At 38.6% G+C, this 23402-nt stretch overlaps 1 protein-coding gene across 2 annotated transcripts in view; it reads left to right on the forward strand.

The window, feature by feature from the left end:
* Positions 1-23402, forward strand: part of BRCC3 (BRCA1/BRCA2-containing complex subunit 3) — a 53211-nt gene that overhangs the window by 8074 nt on the left and 21735 nt on the right. For both annotated transcript variants that reach the window (XM_036271406.1, XM_036271405.1), the window contains exons 4-7: positions 1611-1730; positions 5864-5951; positions 17448-17536; positions 19236-19291. In XM_036271406.1, the coding sequence (XP_036127299.1) occupies positions 1611-1730; positions 5864-5951; positions 17448-17536; positions 19236-19291 (353 nt within the window). The remainder of the gene's footprint in view (positions 1-1610; positions 1731-5863; positions 5952-17447; positions 17537-19235; positions 19292-23402) is intronic.

Raw genomic sequence — 23402 nt, forward strand, 5'->3', positions numbered from 1 at the left:
AGCTATTAAGGAATTGCAAATCAAAACTACAATGAAAAGTCAGCTCTTTGTCTTGTTGCTCCTTGGAAGGTCAAGAGTCTTTCTGTCTCTGCTTTTGATTTTCTGTACTGTGTACTCTGTGCCTGCCAGACACATTACAATCAGTGGGGTAAAACCATAACTAAAACATGTTCCTTGCCCTTAGGATCTTAAATTCTAGTGGAGGAGGAAATTATGTCAACAGAGAGAACACAATGTGATATAAGCTCTAGCAAAGATGTGTATTTGTATTATTAAAAAACGTCATATGGTAAGGGAGAATGATTAATTTGTTATAGGATGAGCATTTAAAAGCTCATCAAAGGGAATTTAAATAAAGGCCATGAAAGAGTTCAACAGGTAGAACAAGGCATGAAAGGGGACCACATTTCAAGTTCAATAGCCACATGTGCATAAAAGCTGCTGTATTGCACTGTGTAGGTCTATAGCTTACTCCAAAATTCTCCTTGCAGGTTTTACCCATGTCCCTGCAACATCTGGTGATGCCACACCCATCTTTTCCCCTGAAGCTTTTTAACCATTTCATTAGTCTTGACCTCCTTCCTGGTTCCTCTTATTGTACCCCATCCAAAATGTGGGTACCCCCCTTGATTTAGGCCTGGACCTCTGCACTCAATCTCCACACTATTCCTTGCTTTTATTTACATCCTCTCATCCCAGATCAGCTCATCTGAAAACATACTCATCTTCTTCCTGATCCTGGCTAAACTTAGATCTGCCTCCTGTGTTTCACCATTTCAACCTTGAAATTTTAGAATCACCCTAGACAGTTACATGTCTTCTATCACCCATGATCCATAAGCTACCAAATTTTGTGGATTCTTCCTTCTTAATGAACCTCAAACCTGTTTCTGCCATCCAATTAGTCCAGTACTTTATCATTACTTCATGTCCAGGCTATCTGAAATAATTTCCTTCCATCCAGTTCATCTTGCAGATCATGGCCTGGCATTTGAGGTCCTGCACATTTTTACTTTAACCTTTGTTCTCAGCCTTGCTATCTGCCATTCCATCTCAAGTTTTCTATTTAAATCAGTTGGCCAACTTGTCTCTAAAACATAACACTTGCATCCATTTGATGTCTACAGAAATTCTTATACATACACACCCCCCAGTCAGGAAATACACTCGTCTGCCTTTTCTGTGTAGATTTTTTTTTTAATCTAAGTGACTCCTTTCCTTTGAGCTTCTGTAGCATTATTATTATTTTAGTGTAATTTCATGTGATACTTGCTGCTCAACCAGACTGTTAGCATTGTAAACACTTGAATTTTCAGCAATTCTTTTGTGTGACAGTGTCTTGCACATAGTTATGAGTCAAATGATTATTAGCTGATCATTCAAAAAGTCCTTCCTTGTCTAAATATTAGTTTTAGTATTTTTGTTTTGAAATGTATATGTTGAGGTTGGATGTCTTTTATTTGAAACATTCCTTTATTCATGAGAAAAATGTCAGTTTTCTAAAATGGAATCTTTAACCTGATAATGTAATACAATGCGATTCTATAATTGCAGGGAGAGATATTATTGGAGAGAGACAGAAGTAAATATTTCTGTGGATTTTCCTTTAGGTTGACACCGTCAGAATTGTTCACATTCATTCTGTCATCATCTTGCGACGTTCTGATAAGAGAAAGGATCGAGTGGAAATTTCTCCAGAGCAGCTATCTGCAGCCTCAACAGAGGCGGAGATATCCTTATTGGTTGATAAAAAGCTTTTATGTGCTTTGGGGCTTCTAGGCCAGGTTCTTCTGTTTGCTATCTTAGCTGGCTTCAGGAAATTTCACAGGTTTTCTTCTTGGCGACTCTGTCCCAGTTTTCATATTTACCCCCTAGATCCAATTGTTTGGTTAATCAGAATTTTTGTCCACTTCTTTTGAGTGTCTTTTATTGAAGAATTAGAAATTTCTAATATTCCTGCTCTCAAATGCCAAAAGATCCCAAAGTCAAATCCTCTGACAACGAACTCTATGGGGAGTCCCTTTATCCTCCTCCTCCCACGCCTCTTCAGTCCTCTCTGCCCTCCTTCCCCAATTTTCCTAGTATCATTTACTTTCTAGGCTTTTTACTATTTTGGTCTTTATTGTTTGGAAAGGTTCTCTTTTGAGGATGCCTCTCAAAAAAAAAAATGCGATGCTGAGAACTGAATGCAATATTCCATGTTAAATACAACCAAAGAATGATCAAATGGGACATTTGCTTCCCATGATCTGGACTCCACACTTCAGCTATAGCAAGTTAAGTCTGCATCAGTAATGTTAGTCATTTATTGGTCTTTTGAATTAAGTTAATCTTGTAGTCAATTAAAATAACTTTTAACAAAAAGTAGTACATATGCATAATATAAACTTTAAAAGGAACAAAAAGGTACACAAAATAAGTATTTTTCTCTCTAACTTCTGTGCCACAATTTCCACATGGCCCTTCCCTGGACATAACTAGGGTTATCAGGTTTTCTTGTATCCTTCCAGATGAATTCTATGACTGCAGAAACATGAATATTTTCTTTTTAAGAAGTATTTAACATATACTGCATTTCACAAATGAATGCATTTGTCTGTAGGACCAATTCCGAGAGGTGAAATTGCTGGAGCAAAGGTTATATGTACTTGTAGCTATACTGTTTTACCAATTTACCCTGTATCAATGTGCAAGAGGGCCTGTTTCCCAGCCCACTCACATTGTATGTGATCAAAGTTTTGTTTTTGTGCTACCAGGCCCTGGTAGATTAAAGTTTTTGATTGTTCCCAATCTGTAATTATATCTTATTTCTTGCCATTTTAATTAGCATTTTTATTATGAGTAAATTTGATAAGCTTTTAATTTCTAAGGGTCATTTGTATTTTTCTCTGAATTATCTGGTTGTTTCCTTTGCCCATTTCTCTGTTTATTTGGAAATATTTTTCTTAATTTATAGGCACTCTCTATATAAAGAAAACTAGCCCTTTGTGATAAGGATCATGATTTTTCTCAGCTTTCTCATGGTGTATGTGTTTTTGTCCAAGTTGTTTTTGTACTTTTTAAAAAAATTCTCACCCAAGGATATTTTTCTGTTGATTTTCAGATAGAGTGAGAGGGAGGGAGGGAGGAAGAGGAAGGGAGAGATTGAGAGAGAGAGAGAGAGAGAGAGAGAGAGAGAGAGAGAGAGAGATGTGAGAGAGACACATCGATTGGTTGCTTCCTGTACAAATCCGGCCAGGGCCAGGTACCAAACTGCAACGTGCCCTTGACTGGAATCGAACCCGCTACTCTTTGGTCCATGGGCCATTGCTCTAACCGCTGAGCCAAACCAGCCACGGCTTGGTACTTTTATATAATCAGATGTAGCAATCTGTTTTTACACTCTTCATTTTGAAATAATTATAGACTCATTGGAAGTTGCAGAGATGGTATAGAAAAGCCCCTGTGCCCTTCACCCAGTTTCCCCTGAAGGCTACATTTTACATAATTTATAGTATAATATAGAAACCAGGAGATTGACATTGATACAACATCTGTTGTTCTATGCTATTTTGTCACATGTATAGATATATGTAAGTACCATAGCAGTCAAGATGTAGACCAATTTCATCACCATAACGATCTGCCTCATGCTCCTCCTGTATAATCACACCTACCCCAACCCCTGAAAGCCAGTAATCTGTTCTCTATCTCTATAATGTTGTCATTTCAAGAATGTTTGATAAATGGAATAATTTAGTATGTGACCTTTTAAAATAGGCTTTTTTTCATTCTGCCCCCACCCTCCATTCCTACCCTTTGCACCACTAATCTGTTCTCCATCTCCTCATTAAGGATTGGATTTTCTTGTTTCTCTGCATGCCTGGTAATTTTAGGTCACATGCCACATAAGATTTTCTCTTGGGTGCTAGATATCTCTGTAGTTATTCCTAGATATAATATTTTTTTCTTTATTGATTTTAGAGAGAGAGGAAGGTAGAGGGAGAGAGATGGAAACATAAATGAGAGAGAACATTGATTGGCCACCTCCTTTATGCCCCGCACTGAGGACTGGGCCCACAACCTGGGCATATGCCCTGACCAGGAATTGAACCAGTGACCTCTTGGTGCATGGGTCAGTGCTCAACCACTGAGTTACACTGGCTGGGCTTCCTAGACATAATTTTTAAGCTTTGTGGTAGATGCTGTTAAGATACCTAGAATAGTTAGATCCTTTAGAGTCTTGCTTTGAAGATTTGCTGTGTGGGTCCTTTCAGTGTAGGAGTTATTTATTTTTTCACACTACTGAGGCAAAACCCTTCTGAGTGCCCTGCCCCATGCCTCCGAAATTGTTCTGGCTGGTGGGGACAGCCACTAGTTTCTGTCTTGCTTGAATGCTGAGCATCGTTACATTTTATCCTTTTGGATGTTCCTTTCCCTGGCCTGGTAGTTTCCTCATATGTTTATGCTTATCAATGATCTGTGCAATACTCCAGTGGGACCCTCTGTGAATATTCAGGTTTTTTTTTTTCCCATTGCTATCGTCTCCTCTCCAGTCCTCTACCCTGCCAACTCTAGCTACTGAATTATCTGATCCATCTCCTAAACCCAGAGACCAGCAGAGCTCCACCTCCGTTCCCCTTCCTGCTCTGTGCTCTCAAGGGCTACCTTGTTTGTTTCTCGTTTACTGGCCTTCCTGTTTTATATAATCCGGTTTGTTTACTTGTCTCAGGCAGGAGATAAATCCAGTTTAAATCCTGTTATTCCATTTTAGCCAGAAACAGAAAACCCATTCATTGGTATTTAAATAAACAAACAAAAACAAACTTTGCCAAAATACAATTCCCAGAACACAATTGTATAAAAGATGTTTGTTATTGTGATTATATATTGTAACTTCAAACTAAAACTAATCCATTCTGAAAATGGGAGAGGGATGGCTGACCACATTGTTGCGTGTTAATGTACTGACATGACAATGAGTGTCTGCTAACTACTTATGTAGTGCCAGGCACAATGCTAAATATCTTACTTGGACTACCTCATTTTCTCTTCACTGCTGTGTGAGGTGGACTTCCCCCAGTCTGCAACTGAAGAAATGGGCTTAGAGTAGTTAAGTAATTTCTTTTTTTTTTTTCCATTTTTTTTTTTTGTACAGATAGAGTGGGAGGGAGAGAGAGGAAGAGAGAGAGAGTGAGAGAAACATCGACGTGAAAGGGAAACATCGAGTGGCTGCCACCCGCACGACCAACCAGGGCCGGGGACAAACTGCAACCGAGGTACGTGCCCTTAGCGGGAACTGAACCCGGGTCTCTCCGGACCGCAGGCCGACGCTCTAACCGCTGAGCCAAACCGGCCAGGGCAGTAATTTCTCTTGGTGAATGAAAATAAAAAAATTACTTTAAAAGTATTCTTTCTTAGACTTAGTTGTATAAAAGGGATTATTGTGTTTTAATGTAATTTGCAGGGAAGTGAGTGAGCATTTTGCACTTTAGCAGCAATAATCTCAGTGAGCAGCAACGGAAGGGGACAGCTTCTTATCTCTGAGTTCTCAGAGTTCCTATCTCAAGTTAGAGCCTAAGAATTATGGAAAAATTTCCAGAACAACAGGAAAAGATTCATTTGGGGGATATTTCTAGACAAATGGGGAGACTGAACTGGATTAATTTGGTCTTTGAAACCACCCTAGTTGCTGTTGTTGACATTGGAAAAGGAACATCTTCGTTTTTAAATGGGAAGTCTGGGAAATTATGGCATCAACCTTATTTCATTCTTTTATTGACATTAAATTGTAAATGGTTTTAAACCTCAGGATACTTTCTGAGCCCTTATCAGCATCACAGGTTTTTATTCCCACAAGTTGGAAACACCTTGACAGACACACAGGTTGGCTGAACTAACAGGTCGCCCCATGAGAGTTGTGGGCTGGTATCATTCCCATCCTCATATAACTGTTTGGCCTTCACATGTTGGTAAGTATGGGGTTGCAATGTTTATTGTTCTTAGAAATGAATATAATGTTCCTTTTCCATTACGTGGGCTATGGTTGTTTTAAAGCAAAATTGAACTACGCTTAAACAGATGTCCTTATTTGTCTGCCATGTTTTAAAAGTAATGTTTATGTCATATTGATTGCTTTTATTTCATTTTTTTAAAATCCTCACCTGAGGACATTTATCTTCAGATAAAGTGGGAGGGAGGGAGGGAGGGAGGGTGAGAGAGAGAGAGAGAGAGAGAGAGAGAGAGAAAGAAAGAAAGAGAGAGAGAGAAACATCCATGTGAGAGAGACACATCGATTGGTTGCCTCCCACATGACCCCGACCAGGGCCTGGGACTGTACCACAACCGAGGTACAGGCCCTTGACCAGAATCAAACCTGAGACTCCTTGGTCTGAGGGCTGTCGCTCTAACCACTGAGAAACCGGCCAGGGCTTGATTGCTTTTATTTATTTATTTTTATTTTATTTTGTTATTAATTTTTGTTACAGATGTTTCTCCTTTTCCCCCACTAATTCCCCCCACCCCCTCCCTCCCCGCCCTGTCCCCAGCTTTGTTGTCCATGTCCATTGTTCATGCATACATGCATATAAGTTCTGTGGTTTCTCTCTCCCCCACCACTCCCTCTTCTGGGGATTGTCAGTCTGTACCCCACTTCCATGTCTCTGGGACTACCCCATTTCTCAGACTGTTATGTTCATTATATTCCACAAATAAGTGAGATCATATGATACTTGTCTTTCCCGGTTTGGCTTGTTTCACTTAGGATGATACTTTCCAGGTCCCTCCATGTAGTCTCAAAGGATAAGAGATCTTTCTTTCTTACAGTTGTGTAGTACTCCATCGTGTATATGTACCACAGCTTTTTTATCCATTCGTCTACTGATGGACACTTGGGCTGTTTCCCGATCTTAGCTATTGTAAATAGTGCTGCAACAAACATGGGGGTACATATATTCTTTCTGATTGATGTTTCAGGCTTCTTAGGGTATATTCCTAGAAGTGGGATCACTGGGTCAAATGGAAGTCCAATTTTTAATTTTTTGAGGTAACACCATACTGTTTTCCATAGTGGCTGCACCAGTCTGCATTCCCACCAGCAGTGTACTAGAGTCCCCTTTTCTCCACACCCTCGCCTTGATTGCTTTTAATAGAAATAAAATTTCAGTGCTCAATTATGACTGTTTAGGAGATCAAGATTAACTAAAGCCTTACAGTTGGCTGATATGAAAAAATAAAAAATGTAACTGAAAATCACTGATTGCTGAATACCACTGTCCAACACTCCCATTGGTGTGAAGGGTGAAATTTACAGAACTGATGTTTACAATCTGTGTTTAACACACACTCCATCCTAGCTGTTGGGGCTCTCAACTTACCTTCTAACCCCTCTAATCAGTATAATGTTACAAAAGTATTTTCTCTCTCTCTCTCTTTTTTTTTAAAATCTTGAACCCGTTTCCTGAATTATGGTCATTTTTTTTTGTTTCTACCTGACTCTCCTGAAGTGTAATAACATTCTTGAGCATATAACTATGTGATACTGGTTTATGAATATTTTCTTCTCTACTCCTCAAAGTAACCTGTGAGTTAGAAAATTTCCCTCCATTGTACTGAGGATTAAATAGAGAAGCACAGGGTTAATTAACTAAGTGGCAGAGCTGAGGTATGAACCCAGGTCTGTCTCCCAAGTCTGTGTTCTTTCCACTGTAATGTTCTGTTTCTAGTCATAGGGGCTGGAGTTGATTGCAAGTTCTACGTCCCACTTGTGCTGTGATATGAATGACAAAAAATCCCTAGCAGTGCAGTCTCAGACTATATAATAATTGATGAGTGGTTCTGTATCTAGAGCAGTGATTCTCGGGGTGGGGATGGATACTTACCAGAATCACCCTGGAAAGTTTTTGTAAAATGTATTGCTCTAAATTCATCTTTTCCAACCGGGATGGTAATTTAACAACCTCTAGAAGTGGGTCCTAGGTGGGTATGTTGTGAAAAAGCTCCCCAAGGAATCCCAATGCATAGCCCTAGTTAAATACTGATTTAGAATAAGGGAGATAATGGACTTGCTGTTTCTTGCTGACAGAAACTTACACTTGACCCACTGTAACATAATAGTGATGTGCCTAAGAGAGCCCATATTAACAACAACAAAAAGTATGTATTATCAAAATAGTTTTCTCAATGGAAAAGAAAAAAATTGAAACTAGAACTTGCAGTAACAAGAATAGAGGTGTTTTTAACTTTAATTTTGACATAATTTGAGAGTTAAAGTTGATGAAATAGTACAAAGAATTCCTGAATACTCTTTCCCTAGATTTGCCAAGCGTTAACATTTTGCAACATTTGCTATGTCATTCTCTTTTTGTTATATACATGTATATGTATATGTATGTAGGTGCATCTGAGTACAGTGTTTTTCCTGAAGTATTTGAAAGGAAGTTGTAAGCACTATTCTCCTTTACTCCTAACTACTCTTTGGTGTGAATTTCCTAAACACAAAGATATTCTCTTATAAACCTACAGTGCATTTGTCAAAATTGAGAAACTAATATTGGTATAATACTGTTATTTAAATTATTGACCTTGTTTAGATTCCCCAATTGGCTCACTAATGTTCCAATAAAGGTTGTTTTCATAGCTATACATGTATTCCTGTAAAACCTTAATATCACTGAACAAATTCAGTGTTTGATTATACTTAATTTTTACTCAATAATAACAGCTGTTGTTTTTCTTCCACCATCAACACATTGGCCTCAAATTTTGCCATCAACCAGAAAGAAAGAAATGCCAACCACTAATGAAAGTGGAGTGTATATTCCTGAACAATTAATGGAGCATATATTTATGAACAATTATTGTCACTATGGTAATAAGTTAGAATGGAAAAGATATACAATTTTGTAGTAAGGAAAGAATCTCCCTAAGAACTTAGGGAAAAAACATTATCAATATCTGAAGTGGAAAATCCAAAAAAGTGTTCATAATTCAGAGAGTGATTGAATTTTCCTCTCGGAGGCAGAAGATCCAAGTTGTTACATAAGAACCTGGGGAAGCATTTGCAGTGCAGCAGGAAGAGCAGTTAGGAAAACAAGGATACTACAGAATGTAACTGAAAAAAAAAATCAGCTCTAAATTATGAAATGATTAAGGGGCCAAATGAAAATAATTCAACACAATAGATTTGGAGACTGGAACATTGAGATCTTACCTGGAAACATAATTCTTAACTGGATAAGCAAAAGGAACAAATAACAGACACTGTAATAAAGGCTATGTTCAAAGACACTTCTAAGAGCGTTAATTTTTAAAACTGCAAATAGAAAGTTAATAGAGTTATCATACCACGAGGGCTGGAAACACCAGCTTTGGATTCTATTAGGAAATAGGTCTATGCTAGAATCTCATTTCAGTCACTTACTAGTTGAGAAGACCTTTGAACTTCTCTGTGCCATACTTTCCTCTCTGACAGAAATGGAGAACATATTATTGGTCTCAGAGTTGTTAGGGAGCAATATATGAAATCATGTATATGGCATTTTATTCCATGCTTATTGCAATACTAAAGATAAATATCAAAGCATTTATTTAGAAAACTCTTGAGAGAGAGAGAGAGAGAGAGAGAGAGAGAGAATGAGAACGATTAAATACCTTAAGTTGAAGGACAGACAACATTTGAAGGATTAAATAAAGGACAAATTCATTCCTTCAAGAGTATAAAGTCAGTGTTTTGGCTTTGGGTTAGGGTTTCCAAAAGCAAGGGTGATGTAGGTCAAGCACACAAACTAAGACTTTAAAACTTAATTTTAAAAGAAAATCAGACTTGCAGAAAAATTGCAAGAATAGTATAAAGAACCAGATTCAACAATTGTTAACCTTTTGCCAAATTTGCTTTATCATTTTTTCTCTGTACCTCCCAACACATACACTATTTGAAAGTAACTTATTTCGCCTGGGCCGGTTTGGCTCAGCGGTTAGAGCGTTGGCCTGCGGTCTGGAGAGACCCGGGTTCGGTTCCCGCTAAGGGCATGTACCTCGGTTGCAGTTTGTCCCCGGCCCTGGTTGGGTCGTGTGGGTGGCGACCACTCGATGTGTCCCTTTCACATCGATGTTTCTCTCTCTCTCTCTCTCTCCCCCCCTCCCACTCTATCTGAACAAAATATCGAAAAATGTCCTCCGGTGAGGATAAAAAAAAAAGAAAGTAACTTATTTCTCAAGACCAAGGATGTTCATGTCTATAACGACACTGCAATTATTAAAATCAGGGAATTTGATATTGATATAATCCTATGTAATCTACTGCATGTATTCAAATTTTGCCATTTATCCCAATTTTGTCCTTTATAGCAATTTTTCCTTTCCAGTCCAGGATCCAATCTCAGATCATGCATGGCATTTAGTTTCATGTCATTTTAGTCTCAATCTGGACTTTTTCTCATTCCCAAAGCTCTGAACTCCCCACTTCCTCCTTGACATTCAGCACACTCTTTCTACTTTAACAGAGGAAACAGGAATAATTAGAATGAAAGTTGCTCTTTTTTTTTTTTTTTTTTTTACTCACCTACTTACTACTATGCCTGTATTCTCCTTTTCCTTCTTGTTACAAGAGAGAATGTGTCCTTGCTCTTAGCTAACACCCATCCATCCACTTCTCTATTTTTGTTCCCAAGAACCTTGCACTCTTCATTATGTTTCTCTCTTCTACATCTATATCTCTTTCTGCTGTACTGTATTATACTCATAATTTGTTCCTTCAACAAATAAGTTTGAGTGACTTCTTCTATGTGTCTGGACCTTTTCAAGATGCTGGGGATAAAGCAGTGAAGGAAGGAAATAAGGTCTCTTCTTTCATGGAGCTTTCAAACATGCTCATACCTCACATGTTGAAGAAAACACACAACTTTTCCCAGTCCCACTTCCCCTTCAGGTGCATATTTTCTTTCCTGTCACCTTCATAGCTAAACTCAAAGAGATACCTACACTTATATTTTCTCAACATTCACCCACACTCCTCAGTCCACTCTAGTCTAGCTTCTAGCTCATCATTGTTGAAGTGGAACTTGCTAAAGTCATCTGTGACATCCATGTTGAAAATCTAGTGAACATTTTAAGTCTCCATTTGATGTAGATTTTGACACTACAACTATTTTCTACTTCTTGAAACACTCCCCAAGTAATCACAAAGAGTGTGTGGCTCTTAAGGGAAGAAACTAAGCTGAGGTGCAGGTGAAATATGTCATCCAAAACCAGACAGGTAAGTAAGTGGCAGAATCAGCATCTGAACTGAATTTTGTATGAATCAGAGGCCTAGGCATTTTACAGCATCTTGCTTTCATCCAATGTATAAGTGTCAGTGGCTTTGTGGGCTCATGGTAGTAGTTGAGGAGGGAATGCTATTAATGAAAACAAGAAATGGAGGAAGCATAGGTTTGATGATAGGGAAAGAGAGTTGTATCATACCCACACAATTAACTTACCCAAATTTTACCTGTATGTGATTTGCAAAAAAGAAAGGAAAGTGATTCAAATAGTTCAGACTATTTCATAAATCTTATGAGACTTAGTGCTATTTTATTATTTTTTTAAATCTTCACCCGAGAATATTTTTCCATTTATCTTTAGATAGAATGTGAGGGAGGGAAGGAGAGAGAGAGAAAGAGAGAAACAAACATCGATGTGACAGACACACATCGATTGGTTGCCTCCTTTTTATAATCCCGACAGGGCCAGGGACCAAACTGCAACTGAGGTATGTGCCCTTGACTGGAATTGAACCTGAGACTCTGGTCCTTGGGCTGATGCTCCAACCACTGAGCCAAACCAGCCAGGGCAAGACTTGGTACTGTTTTAAAGTTATTCTTGTTTTAAAATTTTTTTCTTTATTGATTTTAAACAGAGGAAGGGAGAGGGAGAGAGAGAGAGAGAAACATCGATGAGAGAGAACACCGATTGGCTGCCTCCTGCATGCCCCCCACTGGGGATCGGGCCTATAACCTGGGCATGTGCCCTGACCAGGAATCTAACCGGTGACCTCTTGGTACATGGGTCGATGCTCAACCACTGAGTGACACCGGCCAGGATAAAGTTACTCTTATGTTCACTCTATTGTCATTGGAAGTGCATATTAACAGGAGAAATGTGCCCGTAGCAATGTTCCTAGTAGTAAGACCTGCTCAATTCTTTCGTACAGAGTGAAATAATTGACACTGCTATAAACAGTGATATAGTGAGTTGATTTATCACCAAAGTTGGTGGGTCAAATCTGCCTCCCATGACAAATATAGGCTGCAACTTTAAGCAGTTTTCTACAACCAGTCATCTTAACAAATTACATTTTTCCCCAAGAAGCATTATTTTCTAGAGGTTACAAGTCAATACTCCTTAGAATCATTATAAACAATTTTTGATATTATAATATATTTGCAATGCTTTTCTTAGCAAACAGACTTAGATGGAAACTAACAAGACAAGGTATAGAGTAACTGAAGACTAAAGTAAAACATTTTTTTTATCTTCACCTGAGGACATTTTTCCATTTTTTGTTCAGACAGAGTGGGAGGGAGAGAGAGAGAAACATCGCCGTGAAAGGGACACATCGAGTGGTTGCCACCCGCACGACCCAACCAGGGCCAGGAAAAACTGCAACCAAGGTACGTGCCCTTAGCAGGAACCGAACCCAGGTCTCTCCAGACCGCAGGCCAACGCTCTAACCGCTGAGCCAAACCGGCCAGGGCTAAAGTAAAATTTTACTGTAATATTATGACTATCTCAGGGCTTATATATTTTTAAATTTTTTCCTCTTTTCTTTATTGATTTTCAAGAGAGAGCAAAGGAGAGGGAGAGATAGAAACATCAATGAGAGAGAACATTGATTGGCTGCCTCCTGCATGCCCCCCACTGGGGATTTGGCCCACAACCTGGGCATGTGCCCTGACTGGGAATCGAAGTGGGGATATTTTGGTACATAGGTTGATGCTCAACCACTGAGCCACACCAGCCGGGCTCAGGGCTTATATATATACATATACATATATGCGCGTGTGTGTGTGTGTGTGTGTGTGTGTGTATTTTAATCCTCACCCAAGGACATTTTTCCATTTTTTTGTTTAGATAGAGTGGGAGGGAGAGAGAGAGAGAGAGAGAGAGAAACATCTACATGAAAGTGACACATCGAGTGGCTGCCACCCGCATGACCCAACCAGGGCCAGGGACACATTGCAACCGAGGTATGTGCCCTTAGTGGGAACCGAACCCGGGTCTCTCTGGACCACAGGCCAACACTCTAACCTCTGAGCCAAACTGGCCAGGGCAGGGCTTATATTTTTAAAGCACTTGTGTATATTGTCTCCTATTCTTTTTAAATTCTTTATTACCAACTGGCCTGTGGTTTCTGTTTCAGAAAAATTTTTAGTCAAGAGTAAATGAAAAAAATATTGTGTTTACACTATTCTACCTTTACACCAGGAAATTGGGGGTGTGATTCTGTTATCCCTTTAGACAGTTTCATTGTCCTACACTTCTCATAAATGTCCTCTCAGAATGTGTCTCTAGTGTTTACAAACAAATGTATTTCATATAATGTGGCCCCTTAATGCAAGCAGACTAGTTCATATTGTAGTCAGCTGATGAAAAATGATCTGTTCTAATGCTGAAAGAAAAATTGGACAGCACAATTGGAGAACATTCTCTTGAGTGGCACTAATTTAGATTATATCTTATGGATTTGGCATTTAGGAGGTCATTTAGAAGTAATTAAGTTATCTGAGGAAAATAATGTAAAGCAGGGTAAGGGACACAGAAAGTGCCTGTGGGGTGGAGGGGTGAGGTTTACTTTTTTTTTTTATCCTCATCTGAGGACTTTTTTTTTTTTTTTTGGCATTTATCTTTAGATAGAGCTGGAGGAAGAGAGGGGGGAAGAGAAAGAGAGAAACATCGATGTGAGAGAGACACATCGACTGGTTGCTACCCACACAACCCCAACCAGGGCCAGGGACAAACTGCAACGGAGGTACATGCCCTTAGCGGGAACTGAACCTGGGACTCTCTGGTCCGCAGGCCCACACCCTAACCGCTGAGCCAAACCGGCCAGGGCGAGGTTTACATTTTAAGTAATATGATTAGGTCTCATGGAGAAGGTAACAGTTGAGCAAACACCTGAAGGAAGTGAGGGAGTTGGCCATGCAAATATGTGGGGAAAGAATGTTACAGGCAGAGACGAATAGCCAGTGCAAAGGCCCTGAGGAGGAGTGTGCCTAGAGTTTATGAGGAAAAGCAAGGAGGCCAGTGTGGCTGGAGCCAAGTGACAAAGAAGGAGAGAGAAAATGAGGGCAAGGAGGTAATGTGTACACTAGGAGATACGTAGGCCATTGTAGGTCACCGTGGATTCTAATTTTTCCTCTTAAGTGAGATTGGGAGCCATTGTAGAGTTTTCAGCAGAGGCATAGCATGATCTGGCTTAACTTTTCAAAGGATCACTGGACATGGTTGAGAACAGTAGGGTGATGACGGCTGTTGCAGTGATCTAAGATAGACATGATTGTGGCTTTGTTGGATCATAGTAGTAGTTGAGGTGGTGATAGGAAGTGCTCCAATTCTGGTTATGTTTTTAAATAAATATTTTAATTGATTTTTAGAGAGAGAGGAAGGGGAGAGAGAAACATCAATGTGAGAGTGAAACATCAGTCAGCTGCCTCCTGCATACCCACCACCAGGGATGGAGCCTGCAACCCAGGCATGTACCCTAACTGGGAATCAAACCAGCAACTTTTCAGTGCATGGGACAATGCCCAACCAATAACCAACTGTGCCACACTGGCCAGGGCAATTCTGGTTATGTTTTGAAGGTAGAACTTAGAATATTTGCTGATGAATTGGGCATAGGGTATGAGAAAGAAAGGAATAAAAAAATGTGCTCAAGTTTTTTTAGTTTAATACTTGGAAGGATGGGATTGCTACTGATTGAGATGGGGAAGCATTGGGAGGTATTAGCTTTTGTGGGGGGAAATCAAGTCTTTCATTTAGGACATGCTGAGTTTCAAATGTGCTAGGCAAGTGATACTCACATAGACTGGCTTTGGTTCATTAACTAACTGTGATCAATGAGATAAGGAGCTTAATACTGAACATAAATCGTCTATGGCAATAAGCATATAGTATCATTTTTCCCCTTAAGACTTTATCTATGAAGGAAGCACTGCATTAATTTACATGCCAGCTCAAGCTCTTATCATCTTGTGATCAGGTAACAAATATTTACTTCATAGACCTGCTACTCTGAGTACCACCATATTCAGACAGCCAAATCAAAGTGTCAAGTAGACAACTGGATATATGATTCTGGAGTTGGAGCAGAAGTCTATGACTAGAGTTTTATTAGGTGCAAATTGGGCTTGGCTACTGTAGAGATGAGGTATGAAGCTATGGAACAGGATGAAATCCCCCAGGGAGTGAGTGTAGCTAGAACATAGAAAAGGATTGAAGACTTAACCCTTGGTATGCCAATATTTTGGGAGTGGGAAGATGGGAAAGATCCAGCAAAAGAAATGTGAAAAGATCAGCCAGGAAGTTAAGAGGACAGATGGGAAGAGTGGGAGTTCAAGGCCAAGTGAAGACAGTTTTAAAGAGGGAGCAATCAGGTAAATCAAGGACTAAGAGATCATTGGTGATCTTGACAAAAGCAGTTTGGGTAGGATGGTATGGACGGTGATCCTTTTCAGACTCACATAGCAATTCAACAATGGTTATTGATGAAATGCTTATGAAATACCTTTGATGTGCTAGGCATTGTGCTAAAAAAATCTTGCAAGTTTTAGCCCTGGCCAGTTTGGCTAAGAGGTTATAGCATCAGCCTGAGGACCAAAGGGTCGAGAGTTCGATTTCTGGTCAAGGGCACATACCTGGGTTGCAGGTTTGATCCTTGGCCCTGGTCGGGGTCATGTAGGAGACAGCCAGTCCATGTGTTTCTCTCACATTGATGTTTCTCTCCGCCTGCCACATCCCCCCCTCCACTCTGTCTAAAAATCAATGGAAAAATATCATCAGGTGAGGATTAACAACAACAAAAAAAAATCTTGCAGTTTTAAAAATACAAAACCCTGTGAATGTAAGGATGATTATTATCCTTATTTAACTGATGAGGAAATAGGCTTAGATGTATTAAAATTTTTTACCAAGGTCATAGAGCAGTACAGAGACCTTTTTACCAAGGTCATAGAGCAGTACAGAGACCTATTTATTTTCAGCAACAGTTTCAGCCAGTATTTCCTTCATAGTCATTGCTGGGTACTGTTTGGTCTCACTGTTTACTTAGGAAGACATCGCGAAAAGTCCCAATCCAGATCAAAAGGTATAAGTGCAAAGAATGTTTAAGAACCTATTGCCAGACAAAATGGACGTAAGTCATTGGACCAAACCACAGCACCGCAGTGTTTTTTTGTTTGTTTGTTTGTTTGTTTGTTTGTTTGTTTGTTTTTTAATACCTGATCTTTTGTATCCTTCATATAAACAATGGTCTGAAGACTTCAGTTCTTTAATTTTTGCCTCCATTCAGTCTTTGGCAATCTTTTAACTAATCCTTTCAAATGTTGTTATTTGGTGACTGTTTATGATTTCCTTTTCAAAAACTGTAAACATATAGTGAGATTTTTGTTTCTACTCCTTGGAATGTTGAATTTAATTCTATTGCAATCACTTCTATACAGTGGTTTCCTCTATAATAATTTCCTCTGTAATAGTTTTATATTTCCATTCTTTAGTATCAAGTCTAATATATTCACTTCCTTAGAAGCTGTTCATCAAAACGTTTATTCTAGGAAATATTTTTGTCTCCTTCTAGTGCCTTCCTTTCTCTTTGAGTCCCCTGGAAGAAACGCTCAAGTTTTGGGGACAAATTTAAGTTTTCCATTTTTCTCTTTTTTTTTTATAATCCTCACTCGAGGATATTTTTCTATTTATCTTTCGATAGAGTGGGAAGGAGAGAGAGAGGGTGAGGGGGAAAGAGAGAGGGAGAGGGGGAGAGAGAGACACACACTGATACAAGAGAGACACATTGACTGGTTGTCTCCCACATGACCCCAACCAGGGCCAGGGATGAACCACCACGAAGGTACGTGCCATTGACCAGAATCAAACTCACATCGAACCCGCATCTCATTGGTCCATGGACCAATGCTCTAATTGCTGAGCCAAACCGGCCAGGGCGCATTTTTCTCTTTCTGTGCTGTATGTCATGGGAGGACTGGTCTTAGGCTAGGCAGCTTAACAAGTTTTCTATTTTAATTGCAGACTTCTCATAGTACTTCTCTAACCTAGTAAAATATTTATACTTTGACAAATATATTGTTCTGAGGATATATCCCTTTTTTGCCTGTAGAATCTGAATCTAGGAAGGGTTGTATACCACTATTATCTTTAAATCTTCATGTCTACAACATAGTTTATTGACAGCAAATTTTTATTTTTATTTACAGATGTTCGCACACAAGCTATGTATCAGATGATGGATCAAGGCTTTGTAGGACTTATTTTTTCCTGTTTCATAGAAGATAAAAACACAAAGGTATTGTGTGTGTGTGCCTGCATATGCATGTGTGTGTGTGTGGGGGGGTGGACAGGGAAGGTTTCAATGACAAAGGTCATTGAGTGAGGACCTGAAGAAAGTGAGGGAGCAAGTCTTGTGGATTACTTGGGGGAAGAGCCTTCCAGGCAGAGTAAATAGCCAGTGCAAAGACCCTGAGGTGAGTGTGCCATGTTCAGGGGACATCAAGAAAGCCAGTGTGGCTACAGCAGAGTGAGGAAGAGTGTGGCAATATGTCCCAGTTTCTCTCTGTCAGTCCCAGTTACCCGTTCAATTAAATCACTCCTTGGATGTGTCCTGGTTTGGATGATAACTCATTTGGTCATCCTACAGTGAGGTCTGAAAGATAACTGGGACCAGATGTTGTAAGGCCTTGACTTCACTCTGAGTTGAAAAGCCACTAGAGAAGCAATTTTCAACCTTTTTCATCTCACGGCACACATAACCTAATTATTAAATTTCTATGGTATACCAAAAAAATATATTTTTTGACAATCTGACAAATAAAATAGGTATAATTTTGATTAATTCACAACAGACGGCTATTGTGTTAAATGTTGTCATTTTTATATTTCACAATCTAAGGGAAAAGAGGTCAGTGCCCCTGACTAAACAGTCAGGTATTGTATGTTTTAAAAATTCTTGCAGCACACCAGTGTGCTGTGGCACACCAGTGGAAAATCGCTGACCTAGAGGGTAATGGGAAATTTCTGGTTATGTGTTGATAAGAGACTGGATATAGGGTGGGAGTGGGAGCATGGGGGGCAAGGGGGTATGGAATCCATGGCATCCATGAAAGCAGCAAGATATTACAGTAATCCAGCAAGAAATGATAGAGGTTTGACCACGGTAGTAGGAGTGGAGGCAATGAGAAGTGGCCAGATTCTGCATATATTTTGATAATAATAGTAACAAGTGCTGCCATTTATCACCTATTGTATGGCACATACTTATTAGGTGTTTTACATAAATATGCTCTAACCCTGACAACAAGCCTATGAGGATTATTAATATCCATATTTTATGGATGAGCAAACTGAAGCTCAGAGATGTTAAGCAGCTCTATCGAATGGCTAGTCTTGCTATTCTCTATTTAGAGTGCTTCTGTTCGAATTTTATGATAACGTCAAGAGATTTTGCTATGTGTCAGTTCAAACAAAAAAAAAATACTTTTTAACATTATAGGTATGAATTTTGAATATCCTTTCATTTAGTACATCAGTTATATTCTCAGAATCTGTTAACAATGAATATTCTTCATAAAATCACTTTTCCACAAACATTGAAGTTCAGTATTTTGAACTATATATTTCATTTGAAATGCTTTTGGTTTTGTCATAAATTTATTTGTTGTCATTATAAATAGTCATTGCATACGTTTGTCAGCTTCCAACAAAGCAGTTTGAATACTCTGGTTCTTAGTTTCTTGGTTCTCATGCTTGTGAGCAGTTTTCTGCTGTCACCTGAGCAGATGTTTGATTGTGGTCATTTCATGTTGAGTTAGTTATGCGATACTTCTTACAGAAACAGATTTATGTCATATTCCATCTTTATAATCTCTTTTAACTTTCCACTTTCAGAGTGGTCTTTGAGTTTTAGGTTAGAGTCTACTAAATTGCTATACTTCTTTCCAAATTAATCCTTCTCTGTGTGACCTTTCTTTCTTTTTTATATTTTGTAGACTGGCCGGGTACTCTACACTTGCTTTCAATCCATTCAGGCCCAAAAGAGCTCAGAGTAAGTATGACAGAGATGTATGTAGTACTAGTGGGTTAATCTCTAGTCCAGGAAAATGATTGTTTTGTTTCATTTTATTTCTCTCACTGATGAGATGCTAAGAATTGTATAGTCTATTGCCAGTAGCATCTCTGAGGGGTTAGAATCTCTTTAGTATCTTGTATATCAGGGACCTAGAAAGCTAGGATCATACAAGCAGTCTTTTAATTGCAATTGCATCATCATAGCCCTGTCCTGCATTTCCTTGCTTGCAATTATTGTAAACTGAGTTGCACTGCTCCTTTTTCTTTTTCTGGTGAATTGTAAAACAAAGACAGAGTATGCAGAGTACTATAGATTCGTATAGACTATTGTCTTTGCTGTGCTATAAACTTGATTTTAGAATTAGAGTATCTCATTCAAGTGTTTGCATAGGTTAGTTTCCTCATTTAAGTTCAATTCAACCTAAATTAAAAAATCTTAATTTAATATTTACTATATGCCAAGCATCATGGTAGGCACTGAAGATGAAAGCCAAGTTCATTATCTAATTGGGAAACAGAAGCAAAGAATGTCTTAAATTTTTTTCTTTTCTTTTTTTTTAGAGAGAGAGGAAGGGAGAGGGAGAGAGATAGAAACATCCATGAGAGAGAACATTGATGGGCCGCCTCCTGCATGCCCCCCACTGGGGATTTGGCCCACAACCTGGGCATGTGCCTTGACTGGGAATCCAACTGGTAACCTCTTGGTGCATGGATTGATGCTCAACCACTGAACCACACCAGCCCAGCTTAAAGTTTTTTCTTATCATAATTGTTACTTTATTATTATAACATTGTAGCATTGTGTGAAATAGCAACAAATTGGAAGAAACATATGTCTGTCAGTATAGACTGATTAAATAAAGTATGATGCATCCAAATAATGGATTAATATGTAGCTGTTAAAAATATGAGAAAGTTCAATAGTAGTACAGAAGTATCTCCAAGATACATTTGTTAAATAAAAAGTTGAGCCCTGGAAAGTTAGGGTCAGTGGTTAGAGCTTTGGCCTGTGGATTAAAGAGTGGCAGGTTCGATACCTCGGTTGCAGGTTTGATCCCAGGACTAGTCAGGGTCATGCAGGATGCAACCAATTGATGTGTCTTTCTCACATCAATGTCTCTCTCTCTCCTTCTTCCCCCCCTCCCACTCTAACTAAAAATCAATGGAAAAATATCCTCTGGTGAGGATTAAAAAAAAATGTTTTTAAGGTTGAGGTACAAAAATGTTACATATAGCATGCTACCATTCATGTAAGAATATGGAAGGGAAATATATACATGAACATATCAGTGTACTTGCTTATCAATACATAGAACGTATGGAAGGAAACACATCAGTCACCACAGCAGAGAGGAAGTGGGAATGAGGAAGTAGAAGTTGTGAAGACTGCACTGTATCCTTTGTATAGCTTTAGAATGTTGAACTATACAAAAGTGTTGCTTCATCAAGAAACTTTAATTTCTAAAATTTTCATCAAAGTTATAGATGCACATGCATGAAAATATCCAATGGTATGGAAGAACTTACAATAAATAGCCACAGCCTTCAAAAGGAACCATTTTTCTCCTAATTTTGTTTTCAGTTCTGATGTTTACTTTGATATCTCTAAATAATGTAGTTTTGATACTCTTTCTTGATTTACTAATTTTAGATATTATATTTTCTTCTTATTATTATGTTACCCTGCTCTCACAAATGAAGGTTTAGTTCACTTACATTATCCCCATCTTCATTTTCCCCAGGGTAGTTTTATTACTACTTTTCATTCTTATGTTGGTTATTTTTCTAATCTTAAATAAGATTTGCCCTTTTATTAATTCTGTCAACAACAGACAACAGATAGTATCTTTTGGCTCCCTACAGTTACTTGTAGTTTTACCATAAACTTTTATATTTCACAGTTGCAAATATTTTTTTGTGTTATAATAATAATTGTATTTTCTGTGCTTTGTCTACTAGTTGATTCTAAGAGTAGAAAATAAAGTGTTTATATTATGATTATGTAAATATTATTCCATGTGTAACCAAGCAGCATAAAGTGGTATACCACAATTCTATTTCTTTTATTATATAGCTTTTTTCTTTTTCTTAGGGTTTTGGAATGGCTCCCCCCCCTAATTTTTCTGCCTTTATCTTAGGAGTAATATAAAATTCTTTGGATCCCCTGCTTTTCCTAGGACTGTTCCCTGAAACCCTCCGTCTTCATACCCTAATCTGGTCATAGCTAACATCCTGGGACTTTTCCTTCATTATCCTTCTGGGTTGGATCCATTGTTGTCTGAATTTCATGTGACCTTTCTTGGTTCGCTTTGTTATTTTGCTGTTAAAGACCTTATAGTAACTTCCTAAGAAAGGTGTGCATTTGAACAAAACCTTCTGAGTCCATGCTTATCTGAAATTTTTTTTATTCTTTATTAATAACCTTAATGGAGAAAGAATTCTAAATTGATATTTTCCCTCTCAGAATTTCAAAGGCATCAATTGTTTCATTGTTTTTAAACATCCAGTGTTATTGATAAAGTCTTTTACCAGTCAATTTCTTGTTCTTTGGTAGGGGGCATTTATTTTCTTTCTCTCTCTGATAGCTTTTAGGAACGTCTCTATTCTTTTTTGTTTTAAATATGTTTTTATTGATTTTTAGAGAGAGGAAGGGAGAAGGAGAGAGAGAGATTGATATGTCAATGAGAGTGAAGCATCACTGATTGGCTGCCTCCTGCATGCCCGCCTACTGGGGATCAAGCCCACAACCAGGGCATGTGCCCTGACTGGGATCGAACCAGCGGCCTCCTGGTACATGGGAGGACACTCAACCAACTGAGCCACATAATCCAGGCAGGAACTTCTCTATTCTTGAAGCTTTAAAATTTTCTGTGATATACCTACAGTGTGATTATTCTATGATTCAAATAGCTGGATGCTATTTTTTTTTTTTTTTTGTATCCCCAGATAAAACAATCCATAACCTACCTAGTACCTGGGAATTGAAAATCTTATTTATAATTCAGTCCAATCACATAACTTAAAGTTTCTTCAAGTTTAAATCAATCTTTGAGGGATAATTTCTCATTCTTTCAGTTACTACCCTTTCTCCCCATGTTTGACACTAAGATGGCACCTGAAGTTTTGGGGAGGTGATGTAAACAAACTTATACTATAGGGAAAAGAGGATTCCTGGTCTTGTGCTGGTTTTGGGAATCAGGGCAGGAGTCCTTCTATTCCTGGTCAGTGCTCACCTGCACTTAGCCAGTATACTTCTCTCTCATGGACTGGAAGCCTCAACATAAAGAGATACCTTACCAGCTTCCTCTCCTATGATTCTCTCCCTCCTTTTCCCCATAAGTTAGTAGGGCAGGTGTGTCATATCCTTTTCTCTATTCCTTGATAATTCCTTCCTCTGTTTTCCCTTTCTAGTACTATTAATCCGACATGAAAGTCCTAGATTGACCAGAGCGATCCTTTTCACTCATATTTTCTGTCTCTTCTTTTGTTCTAATTTCTCAGGTATATTCTTTTTTTTTTTTTTTTTATCCTCACCTGAGGACATTTTTCCATTTTTTGTTCAGATAGAGCAGGAGGGAGAGAGAGGAAGAGAGAGAGAGAGAAACATTGATGTGAAGGGACACATCGAGTGGCTGCCACCCGCACGACCAACCAGGGCCGGGGACAAACTGCAACCGAGGTACGTGCCCTTAGCGGGAACCGAACCCAGGTCTCTCTGTACCGCAGGCCGACGCTCCAACCGCTGAGCCAAACCGGCCAGGGCTCAGGTATATTCTTGATTTTATCTTCCAACACATTCATTGAACTTTTTATTTTAGTAATTTTATATTTAAGTTCCAAGAGATTTTTTTCTTGTTTACTGATTATTCCCATTTCATAGTATCCTGTTATTGATTTACTGATATTATATTGAAATATCAAATTTTCTTCTGTTTTTTTTTCAGTTATGTTTCCTCTGTAGTCTTTTTATTCATTTTTGTATTTTAAATTGGTTTGTTTTTCCCATTGTAACTCTTTTTATTGTTTGTATATGTGAAGGCTATTATTTCTGAAGGTAAAATTATAACTTCCTGAATTCCTGTACTTAA

The sequence above is a fragment of the Molossus molossus genome, unplaced genomic scaffold (assembly GCF_014108415.1).
Source record: "Molossus molossus isolate mMolMol1 unplaced genomic scaffold, mMolMol1.p scaffold_m16_p_2, whole genome shotgun sequence".
NCBI lineage: Eukaryota > Metazoa > Chordata > Mammalia > Chiroptera > Molossidae > Molossus > Molossus molossus.